General features: G+C 45.1%; 1 protein-coding gene across 3 annotated transcripts in view; it reads right to left on the reverse strand.

Annotated features, from left to right (window-relative positions):
- The window catches only part of RAD1 (RAD1 checkpoint DNA exonuclease), a 75,410-nt gene that overhangs the window by 21,293 nt on the left and 41,616 nt on the right, over window positions 1-12,501 (reverse strand). For all 3 annotated transcript variants that reach the window (XM_069220718.1, XM_069220736.1, XM_069220727.1), the window contains exon 2: window positions 11,693-11,953. In XM_069220718.1, the coding sequence (XP_069076819.1) occupies window positions 11,693-11,887 (195 nt within the window). In that variant the 5' untranslated portion in view covers window positions 11,888-11,953. The remainder of the gene's footprint in view (window positions 1-11,692; window positions 11,954-12,501) is intronic.

The raw sequence follows: 12,501 nt of genomic DNA on the forward strand, positions 1-12,501 counted from the left end.
AACACCTGTAACAGTGATCAGGATGCTGGAGGCAGTGATAAACTTGATGAGAGAGATGACGATGTAAGGTGATGAAGGAAACACAGGCAGTGGTCATACTTAGAATGTCTCAGGGCTGAAAGGATACTAGGCCTTCATTATTGTTGGCATTTCCAAACAAGGTAATATGGTGTGAAAAACAGGATGAAATTCATCACTGAATAACAGACAAACCCTGATTTGGCAAAGAGAATTTTTTGCTACCTGCAGACCAAACATGCTCTGCATGTTCAAAACCTGGCCTGGGGCGATATACAGTTCCACACTTTAGCGGAGGTGCAAATTGAGAAACTGAGAGGCGAGGGAGTGTCCTGACACTTTAGGTACTATCCTCTATAGCATGCTGGACTTTCTAATAAAGCTTGAGGGGAAGGTGATCATTTGACCTCATGTATGTCTGACTGAGAAGCATCAAAATGTCTAACAATTATAAAACTGTCATGTTTCACTTTATATCTTGAAAGTAGGGGGACCACCCATCCGTACATTTCACGGACTGCCCGTAATTTCGCCTTGCCGTCCATTGTCTGTGATGAAAGGCTTAACGGACAGCATTTGTCCGCAATTTTAGCCTTTCACCAAAAGGACAACAGAGGCAGGGCGAAATTTACGGGCAAAGCAGTTTCCCCAGCTGGATAGAAAGGCAGGGGGTCTCCTGCGCTCTGAGGGAGGGTGGGGCAGACAGATAAGAAAAGGCCTTCTTGCCAGGGTGTCTCCTTCCCTAAAGAAATGCAAATGTAGGCAACTGGTAAATCTGCCAATGCAAAGGCACTAGAACACCTGCATTGATTTTAATAAAAGGAGTCACTTGAAGCTTTCTTATGGCAAAGATATTTTCTTTTAGAGAGGTACTATAATGGTGTTCCAAGGTGAGCTCTGGAGTGTGTGGTTTTAATGGAGTGTTATAAAAAAATTTAGTACGAAGAATAAACTGTATATTATTCAAATCTGTACTTGAGAAGCACTTTTTTTTTAATTTAACCAAAATATATTTGCGCATTTTGTAGCAGCCTATATTATGATGTAATCGTATTTATATAGCGCTCACTACCCCTGACGAGGCGTCCAATGCATGTTTAAAATAAGGACTTACACATTCACAGTTATTCCAGGGACCTCAGTACCTCATAGTACTAACAAACATTGGCAAAGCCAATATGTCTTGTCTACGTAAGAGTTATTGACTTTACCAATGTGTTTTAGCCATGTTATACCCCAAAGTGGCTGCTGTTCAGCATGGCTAAAAGTTAGTAGCATAGTGGTGTGAAGTGGAGTAGAGCGGCATAGGAGCACTGGCATAGAGCCCAGTGGTGCAGAGTACAGTGCAGTTGTTTAGAGTGCATTGGCGTAGAGTGCAGTGGTTTAGAGTGCAGTGGCGTGGGACAGAGTAGAGTGGCATAGAGTGGCATATAATAGAGTGGCAGAGAGTGCAGTAGTGTATAGTGGTGCAGTGGCATAGAGTGCAGAGTAGACTCTCGTGGCAGAGTGCAGTGGCGTAGTGTAAAGTGGTGCAGTGCAGAGTAGAGGATAGTGCTGTAGAGTGCAGTTGCATAGAGTGGAGGGTTGTAGAGTGGCATAGAGTGCAGTGCCGTAGAATGCAGTAGTACAGAGTAGATTGGTGTAAAGTACAGTGGCAGAGAGTGCAATGTTGCAGAGTAGAGTGTCAGTGCAGTAATGTAGAGTGGAGCAGAGTGGCACAGAGTACAGTGGTGCAGAGTAAAGGGCAGCGGCATACAGTGCAGTTGTTTAGAGTGCAGTTGTTTAGAGTGCACTGGCTTAGAGTGGCATGGGGCAGAGCAGAGTGGCATAGAGTGCAGTGGAATAGAGTGTATTGGTGCAGAACGTAGTAGTGCAGAATAGAGTGGTGTAAAGTATAGTGGCAGCCAGTGCAGTGTTGCAGAGTAGAGTGTTAGTGTGCAGTGGTGTAGAGTGCATTGAACTGGAGTGCAGTGGTCAGAGTGGCGTAGAGTGCAGTGGAGTAGAATAGATTGTTTCAGAGTAGTGTGCAGTTACATAGAGTGGAGAGGTGCAGGGTTGAGTGCAGTGGCATAGAATGCAGTGGCGTAAAGTAGATTGTTTCACAGTAGAGAAAAGTGGCTTACAGTGGAGAGGTGCCGGGTAGAATGGAGTTGCATAGAGTGGCACAGAGTGTGATGGCATAGAGTAAAGTGGTGTAGAGTGCCGTGGCATAGAGTAGATTAGAGTGACGTACAGTGTATCGATGTAGAGTGCAGGGGCATAGAGTTGTGTTACAGAGTAAAGTGCACTAGCATAGATTGTATTAGCTTAGAGTGCAGTGGCGAACAGTGCAGTGTTGCAGTGTGGCATAGAGTGGAATTATGTGGACTAGATTGGTGTTGCCTAGACTGGAGTGGACTAGCGTGCAGAGAAGCAGAGCGCAATGGTGTAGAGAGTCGTAAAGTGCACTGGCATAAGGTAGAGTGGTACAGAGTAGAGTATAGGCATAGTGTAGCATAGAGCGCAGTGGCAAAATGTGGAGTGGTTCAGAATGGAGAAGAGTGCAGTGACATGGAGTTGTGTGAAGTGGAGTGATACAGAGTTGGGTGAAGTGGTGTGGAGTGGTGCAGAGCAGCGTGGAGTGGAGTATGCATTGTGTGGTAACACACTGCCATTACAGACAACACATTTTTTGATTGAAATGACCATTACATTTGCACAGCCATACAGTTTTTCAAATCAAACTATACTGTGCACAGACAATGATGTGTGGAAATTGCATCACCAATGCAATGATTTGTTTTAATTATATAAAGGTATTTGTTTCCAGCACAGTTCAGAATTAACAAAAATGTGCTTCATTTGTACTCTTAATTCTGATATATTCTGAAGTTTATTTAAATGTTCCCATATGATAGAACAAACTCTTTCCTAACCCCAGTATCCAGCAAGATTGTGGCATAAATCCTCTCACTTTGAAGTCAGAGAAAGCAAAGTAAACACCAAGTTCCCACCGAAGATAGAGCCTGACATTTGACTTTGTTCTTTGAATGCACAGCAAATGTGATGAGATAAGAACAAGATTTACAGGCCTGTTTACAGAAATGGAGCATCTGGAAGGATATTGTAAATACGGTTTGGGCAAGGGAAGGAACGAACTTAAGCTGCATAGCCTGAAACAAATGAAGACAGTAAATTGAAAGCAACAAAATGTGAGTTACAAACCACAAGGCCATTGGGTACGCAATGAGCGGAATGGATTCCCAAGGAAGCACTATGAATGTACTTAAAGTGATAGCCGTGGGATACTTAGTGGGGAAAGTCCAGTATTTTAGTCCAGTCCGTATCTTGCAGAGGTTTGGCCAAATCCATCACCCAAGTAGTATGACGAGAAGACCTGGAGTGGTTTCCATGTTGCAGGAAAGGTCTGTACACGCATTCTATCAGTTTGCCACCAGTTCCTACGGTGTAGAGCTTCTGGCACACCTCTTGTAGGGTTAGTGCTAGGTATGAAATAGGGCATTTAATGATCATTTAAGGTGGTTGTAAGTAAAGAGTTGACCTGGGTGAAAATGGTAGTCTGCCACTAGGGTTTGGAAATTTAGTAGCTCGCCGTCCAGAAACAAATCCCCCAATTTTAAGATACCTGCAGCATGCCACTGATGGGGTTGCTCTGAGCACAGCCATCCTGTGCGAGTGGGAAGGCTTAGCAAAGCTAGTGCAGGAGCACAGGGTTTCTTCGTGTCAGTGAGTGTACTGCTTCTAGCAAGGCAAGAGAAAGCTGTGCATGATAACCCCGGATGGTGATCCGTTGAATGTGCAGTAGGAAACAATGAGCAGTGCATTAAGCCTTCCTTAATAGTCTTTACTGATAAACCCCATCTCATGCAGGGAGGTGGGCAGAAAGCCAGTGAGACACACATTGGACCTGTGCAGCTGAATAATAGCATTCTAAGTCCAGAAGACCTAATCCACCCGCAGTCACAGGTAGCTTTAGATTTTAAAGAGTTACCCGACGGTGCCGCAACAACCAAATCAGATGTGTGGCATGCCTGAAGAAGGAATGAAGGATGAGCAGGGTAAGGTTTGCTAAATAATTCTATCATTGGGGTAGCACACCATCTTCACTAGTGCCACGTGGCCCACTACAGAAAGCAAAAGAGAAGACCAAAAAGCAAACTGGGCTTAGAGGCACTGTGACGCTCTGCCGAGATTACCATCCTGCAAATCAGTGGGAGAATGGTAAATATTAATCACTAGGTATCGAAAGGTAACTGGTTCCTAGTTCAACCTGAGATTTAATAGTATATAAAGAGGAAAGCCGTGCCGTATGTTAAAGAAACACTAATTACATTTTACAATTTTTACATTTTGTGCAATTTACATCCCAAATATTTTGAAGTTTCTATGTGTACTTGACACTTAGGGATAACCCAGATGACTAGTTTGGCTTTTGCTCAATCTCAAAACCATTTAAAAACATGGACAAAGCAGGCAATTGCCTTGCACAACCTTGCAAGGGGTCTGGCCCATGCTCCCCTACACAAGCACGAACAGCGGGCCATTGCACCAGAAGAGTTTGCCAAGGTGGATGGGTGTTGCTTGTTCAACCACTTGACAGTGTCTCTTCTGTTTCTCCCCTGTGTGCAGAGACAACTCCCCAGGTACCCAACACCTTCCGGAGGTGGACCCATCTTGTCTGATTTTAGGAATTGTCCCCCCTTGTTCTTCTCTTCCTTTTTTATCCAGCTCTGAACAACAACCCTTTGAATCACTTGCTATGGATCTCCCATTTGATCTCAATTTCATCCTCCTCTTTTATTATCGTTGATTGGTAGTCCGGGCTCCCATTTCTGAGATAAATGTGGGGTCCCAGACATACACTCTAGTGCTGTGAGACTGCAGACAAGTTGTGGGTACCTCACATCCTGACATTAGGTGTGAGACTGTCGCCCACACCATGTGCCCTGCCTCTTTCTTTTTTTTTTTAGGTTGAAAGTCCATGGGCGGTTGGGGTAAGCCAGATGTTTTTGTTCAATTTGTTTCAACTAGCATAATGTTAACTACCTTAATGTTTCCCAAACTGTTTGTCAGGGGTTTTAAGATGTTCAGAAACATAATAATAATGTTGCTATTACTTTCTCTTCAAGAAAGATTGGGTAGATTTGGGTAGGGGTGATGGCCTTCATGCAGTACTGGAGGGCATTCATTTACTACTGAACAATGACGTAATGTGACTCCTGAATGTAGCGTACCCGGAGGCAATCACAAAAAGACCACTGTGGATAAATAGTGCTATGTTAAAAAAGAGTAAATAAATTTACTGACAACATAGTGAGGCATGGCCTCTCTTGTGTGTGTCTGTAAAACTGACGTTTGTTCTTGAATTTGTGTCCTGACTTTTGACCCTCTGTCCTGAATTTTTGTCCTGAATTTTGACCCTTTGTCCTGAATTTCTTACAGTCCTGTCCAGAATTTGCCTCAATGCCAGGTGGTCACCCTACTTGAAAGTGTGAATAGATTTTCAAGCGTTATGGTCCTGTCATGACAAAATAAAGAAATGAAAATGTCACTTACCCAGTGTACATCTGTTCGTGGCATCAGTCGCAGTAGATTCGCATGTTCTGCAATAGCTCGCCATCTGGTGTTGGGCCGGAGTGTTACAAGTTGTTTTTCTTCGAAGAAGTCTTTCGAGTCACGGGACCGAGTGACTCCTCCTTTTGTCTCCATTGCGCATGGGCGTCGACTCCATCTTCGATTGTTTTTCCCCGCAGAGGGTGAGGTAGGAGTTGAATTGTAGTAATAGTGCCCATGCAATGGAGTGACTAAGTATGCACCTATTTAAGGTTGAGATGATACATATATAAATAATTGAAGGTAACTTCCAAACTGCTACAGGCTCCCGGGGAGGCGGGTGGGCACATGCGAATCTACTGCGACTGATGCCACGAACAGATGTACACTGGGTAAGTGACATTTTCAGTTCGATGGCATCTGTCGCTGTAGATACGCATGTTCTGCATAGACTAGTAAGCAGTTATTTCCCCAAAAGCGGTGGATCAGCCTGTAGGAGTGGAAGTAGTCTGAAATAATGTCCTTAATACGGCTTGACCTACTGTGGCTTGTTGTGCGGATAACACGTCTACACAGTAGTGCTTGGTGAATGTGTGAGGCGTAGACCATGTGGCTGCCTTACATATTTCTTGCATTGGGATGTTTCCTAGAAAGGCCATGGTAGCACATTTCTTTCTGGTTGAGTGTGCCCTTGGTGTAATGGGCAGCTGTCGTTTAGCTTTAAGGTAGCAGATTTGGATGCATTTAACTATCCATCTGGCTATACCTTGTTTTGAAATTGGGTTTCCTGCATGAGGTTTTTGAAATGCAATAAAGAGTTGTTTAGTCTTTCTGATGTTTTTTGTTCTGTCAATGTAATACATCAATGCTCTTTTGACATCTAATGTATGTAGTGCCCTTTCAGCTACGGTATCTGGCTGTGGAAAGAACACTGGAAGTTCCACTGTTTGATTTAGATGGAACGGTGAAATAACCTTTGGCAAAAATTTAGGATTGGTCCTTAGGACGACTTTATTTTTGTGTAGTTGTATAAAAGGTTCCTGTATTGTAAACGCCTGAATCTCGCTTACTCTTCTTAGGGAAGTAATGGCGATGAGAAATGCCACCTTCCAGGTTAGGAACTGTATGTCGCAGGAGTGCATGGGTTCAAAAGGTGGACCCATAAGTCTAGTTAGGACAACATTTAGGTTCCATGAAGGAACAGGTAGTGTTCTTGGTGGTATAATTCTCCTAAGGCCCTCCATGAATGCTTTAATGACTGGTATCTTATATAGGGAAGTTGAATAGGTAGTCTGCAGGTATGCAGATATTGCTGCAAGGTGAATTTTAATGGAAGAGAAAGCTAGGTTAGATTTTTGTAAGTGAAGCAAGTAACCCACTACATGTTCTGGAGTTGTGTGTAATGGTTGTATTTGATTAATATGGCAGTAGCAAACAAACCTCTTCCATTTACTTGCATAGCAGTGCCTGGTGGATGGCCTTCTGGCTTGTTTTATGACTTCCATACATTCTTGGGTAAGTTGTAAGTGCCCGAATTCTAGTATTTCAGGAGCCAGATTGCTAGATTCAGCGATGCTGGATCTGGGTGTCTGATCTTTTGGTTGTGCTGTGTCAACAGATCTGGCCTGTTGGGCAATTTGATGCAGGGTACCACTGATAGGTCTAGCAGCGTTGTGTACCAGGGTTGCCTTGCCCAAGTTGGTGCTATCAATATGAGTTTGAGTTTGCTTTGACTGAGTTTGTTTACCAGGTAAGGAAGGAGAGGGAGAGGAGGAAAAGCGTAAGCAAATATCCCTGACCAGTTCATCCATAGGGCATTGCCTTGGGATTGTTTGTGTGGGTATCTGGATGCGAAGTTTTGGCATTTTGCGTTCTCCCTTGTCGCAAACAAGTCTATCTGAGGTGTTCCCCAGAGTTTGAAATAAGTGTTCAGAATTTGGGTGTGAATTTCCCATTCGTGGACCTGTTGGTGATCTCGAGAGAGATTGTCTGCGAGTTGATTTTGGATCCCTGGTATAAACTGTGCAATTAGGCGAATTTGGTTGTGAATTGCCCAATGCCAAATTTTTTGTGCTAGCAGGCTTAACTGTGTGGAGTGCGTCCCCCCCTGCTTGTTTAGATAATACATTGTTGTCATGTTGTCTGTTTTGACGAGAATGTATTTGTGAACTATTATTGGTTGGAAAGCTTTTAGTGCTTGAAAAACTGCTAGAAGTTCTAGGTGATTGATATGCAGTTTTGTTTGATGTACGTTCCATTGTCCTTGTATGCTGTGTTGATCGAGGTGTGCTCCCCACCCTGTCATGGAAGCATCTGTTGTTATTACGTATTGTGGCACTGGGTCTTGGAAAGGCCGCCCCTTGTTTAAATTTATGTTGTTCCACCACAGAAGCGAGAGGTAAGTTTGGCGGTCTATTAACACCAGATCTAGAAGGTGACCCTGTGCTTGAGACCACTGTGATGCTAGGCATTGTTGTAAGGGCCTCATGTGCAGTCTTGCGTTTGGGACAATGGCTATGCATGATGACATCATGCCTAGGAGTTGTAATACCATCTTTGCCTGTATCTTTTGTGTTGGATACATGCGTTGTATGATGGTGTTGAAATTTAGAATTCTTTGTGGACTTGGAGTGGCTACTCCCTTTGATGTGTCTATTATGGCTCCTAGGTATTGTTGTACCTTGCGCGGCAGAATGTTGGATTTTGTAAAGTTGACGGTGAACCCGAGTTTGAAGAGGGTTTGTATGATCTGATTTGTGTGATTTGAGCACTGTATGAACGAATGGGCCTTGATTAGCCAGTCGTCCAAATATGGGAACACATGTATTTGCTGCCTTCTTATGTGTGCAGCGACTACCGCTAGACATTTGGTAAAGACTCTTGGTGCGGTTGTTAATCCGAAAGGCAGTACCTTGAATTGGTAATGTATTCCTTTGAATACAAACCTTAGGTATTTCCTGTGCGATGGGTGTATTGGTATATGGAAATAAGCATCCTTGAGGTCTAAAGTTGCCATGTAGTCGTGTAGTTTTAGCAATGGCAATACTTCTTGTAGTGTGACCATGTGGAAGTGGTCTGATTTGATGAAAGTGTTCACTACTCTGAGGTCTAGGATTGGTCTCAGTGTTTTGTCCTTCTTTGGTATCAGAAAGTACAGTGAGTAAACTCCTGTGTTTATTTGTGTGTTTGGCACTAATTCGATTGCATTCTTTTGCAATAGTGCCTGCACTTCTATCTCCAGGAGATTGGAATGGTGTGTTGTTAAATTTTGTGCTTTTGGTGGTATGTTTGGAGGGAATTGTAGAAATTCTATGCAATAACCATGTTGGATAATTGCTAGAACCCAAGTGTCTGTAGTGATTTCCTCCCATGCTTTGTAATAATGACCTATTCTTCCCCCCACTGGTGTTGTGTGGAGGGGGTGAGTGACCTGTGAGTCACTGTTTAGTAGTAGGGGCTTTGGGGCTTTGAAATCTTCCTCTATTTCGAGGGAATTGCCCTCCTCTATATTGTCCCCGAAAACCTCCTCTATACTGTCCCTGGTAACTGGACGGTGTGGCTTGTGAGGTGCTGGCTTGTGTGCTTTGACCCCGAAACCCCCCTCGAAAGGGCGTTTTACGGAATGTGCTGTAATTCCCTCTGCTCTGCGGGGAGTAGAGTGCGCCCATGGCTTTGGCAGTGTCCGTATCTTTTTTGAGTTTCTCAATCGCTGTGTCCACTTCTGGACCGAACAGTTCTTTTTCGTTAAAAGGCATATTGAGAACTGCTTGTTGAATCTCTGGTTTAAATCCAGACGTTCGGAGCCATGCATGCCTTCTGATAGTTACAGATGTATTAATTGTCCGTGCAGCTGTATTTGCAGCGTCCATGGAGGAGCGGATCTGGTTGTTGGAAATGGCCTGTCCCTCCTCAACCACTTGTTTTGCCCTATTTTGTAAGTCCTTGGGCAGATGTTCAATGAGATGTTGCATCTCGTCCCAGTGGGCTCTGTCATAGCGCGCAAGTAGTGCCTGGGAGTTCGCGATGCGCCACTGGTTTGCAGCTTGTGCTGCGACTCTTTTACCAGCTGCATCGAACTTGCGGCTTTCTTTATCTGGGGGTGGTGCATCTCCAGATGTGTGAGAGTTGGCCCTTTTTCTAGCTGCTCCTACAACGACAGAGTCTGGTGGCAGCTGTGTAGTGATGAAAGCGGGGTCTGTAGGAGGCGCCTTATACTTTTTTTCCACCCTTGGTGTGATTGCCCTACTTTTGACCGGCTCCTTAAAGATGTCTTTTGCGTGCCGGAGCATACCAGGGAGCATAGGCAGGCTTTGGTATGAGCTGTGGGTGGAGGAGAGTGTGTTGAATAAGAAATCATCCTCGACCTGTTCTGAGTGGAGGCTTACGTTGTGAAATTGTGCTGCTCTAGCCACCACTTGAGAATACGCGGTGCTGTCTTCTGGTGGAGATGGCTTTGTAGGGTATGCCTCCGGACTGTTATCTGACACTGGGGCGTCGTATAGGTCCCATGCGTCCTGATCTTGGTCACCCTGGCTCATGGTGGTGTGAGCTGGGGAGTGTGATGGAGTTTGTGCTGGTGAGACGTTAATCACGGGCGGAGGAGAGGGTGGTGGGGTAACTCTTTTCACCACTTTTGGTTGTGGTGTCTGTTCCGTCTGGAACTCCAACCTTCTCTTTCTCCTAATGGGGGGGAAGGGTGCTTATTTTTCCTGTCCCCTGCTGTATGAAGATACGCTTTTGCGTATGGTCCACATCAGTTGCTTGTAGCTCTTCCTCAAACCTATGCTTCTGCATTTGGGAGGTTAGCGAGTGCTCTTCTGTATAAGAGCCTGAAGCTGGGTCGCTTGCAGTTTGTTTCGGCATCGAAACCCTGTCTGCGTGTTTTTTCGGCTCCGAGGTGACTTTTTTCTTTTTCGGGGCCGAAACCTCTCGGCGTCGATCTGTTTCGGTGCCGCTGTCTCGGCGTCGAGCCGTGTCCACACCGGCATCTCGGTGTCGAGGCTTGTCTCCAGCACTTTCTCGGTCCCGAGAAGGCTGCGTGCCGGTGTCTCGACCGGAGTCGGACGATCTCGGCACTGTTTGGGCCTTTTTCGGTGCCGACGATCGGTCACCGAATTTATGGGTCGAGCCATGGCCTGGTGGCAGTGGCGTCCCCTGGGCCTTGTAAATGTTCTTCTGAGTGGATTTCGACGTCTTACTCACGGTTTGTGTATCGTCGAATCCTTCGGAGTCTGAGTCTTGGATCGAGAAGGTACCTTCCTCTTCCTGTTCCTCGAACTCCCGTTGGGCTGTCGGTGCGGACGCCATCTGAAGTCTTCTGGCTCGACGGTCTCGGAGTGTTTTTCGGGACCGGAACGCACGACAGGCCTCGCAGGTGTCTTCGCTGTGCTCAGGTGACAGGCACAGGTTGCAGACCAAGTGTTGGTCTGTGTAGGGGTATTTATTGTGGCATTTGGGGCAGAAACGGAACGGGGTCCGTTCCATCGGCGTTCTTCAGCACGCGGTCGGGCCGACCAGGCCCCGACGGAGGATCGAAAAACTACTTTGAAGGGCACCGGAGCTCTTCGATCTTCGATGCGGTGTGGAATCTAAGTACGCCGATCCCGAACGCAACAATACCGACGAAAATCTTCCGAAATTAGCTAATTTTCCGTTCCGAAACTCGGAGCGACAGGAACACGTCCGAACCCGATGGCGGAAAAAAAACAATCGAAGATGGAGTCGACGCCCATGCGCAATGGAGACAAAAGGAGGAGTCACTCGGTCCCGTGACTCGAAAGACTTCTTCGAAGAAAAACAACTTGTAACACTCCGGCCCAACACCAGATGGCGAGCTATTGCAGAACATGCGTATCTACAGCGACAGATGCCATTGAACGCATAGTTTTTATGGATGCACTACAAAACAGCAGAGGGGAAACCAGTTTAAATAAAGCTATAGGTTTAGTCTGAAAAAACTATAAGAAGACCAACTGCACTATTGCAAATCGAATTGTATGAGTAGCTCAAAGAGTGCACATGTATTTACATCAGAGAGGCAGATTGGAAAATGGCACTTTCCATGAGTGCGTGTCAGCATTTTATGCAAGCGATTCATTTTAAAACTCGTGTTAGATCTTACCTGAATAAAGGCATTTGCCTGCAAACACTTTGCATTTTCCACAGTCACCTTGAGTCCGTTTTTGGTTGCAAAACATGTTGCGTGGTCTTTGAAGTGGATGGCTTTGAGGATATTGGATAGATTTCTGACGTTGTCGAGGCACGCAATTAAGACGTATGCATCCTGACCAGTGTCAGGCTGCGTGGAGAAAGGCATGATAGCCCTTATAGCATACACTGCTTAATAAGCAGCCATGGACAAAAAGCACCTCGAAGCAGAGACCTGAGAAAGCATAAAAAGAACATGAATCCATATCATGGTGCACTGCAGGAAATGAAAGATTTCAAAACAATGATTAAGGTTTATAGAAAACTTTTGTTGATAAACCATTTATGCTATAGGAATGGAAGAAATGGTGTGCTAACCCCAGCTAATGGATGCTGATGTGCTCAAGTGTGCCTGAATTGACGAGTGCAGAATCAAAAAAAAAAATCTGAGACCCCTTTTAGCCTACAGGATCGTGAAGACTAACACCAGGCATCTAATACCTTATCCGGAGCTCGGATTTTGACAAACTAAGGAGCTGTTGACATCCCTCAAGGCCGTTGCCCCCAAGCGGCTTGTGGGATCAGGGGCTCAGCTTCAGAGTGGTGTTACACCCCGATAAATACATTTTTACGGATAAACAGTTGGGTACAAATGTTTTCAATTGTGTATGGTGAAGTTTCTGGCAGATTTCACCAGGGACTTTTACATATACACAACCAAAAAAGTAAACACGCTCTTCCCTTTCTCCGTCTTGATAGTCTTAAAAAATGTGGGTTATTTGA

Source organism: Pleurodeles waltl, chromosome 1_1 (assembly GCF_031143425.1).
Source record: "Pleurodeles waltl isolate 20211129_DDA chromosome 1_1, aPleWal1.hap1.20221129, whole genome shotgun sequence".
Taxonomy (NCBI): domain Eukaryota; kingdom Metazoa; phylum Chordata; class Amphibia; order Caudata; family Salamandridae; genus Pleurodeles; species Pleurodeles waltl.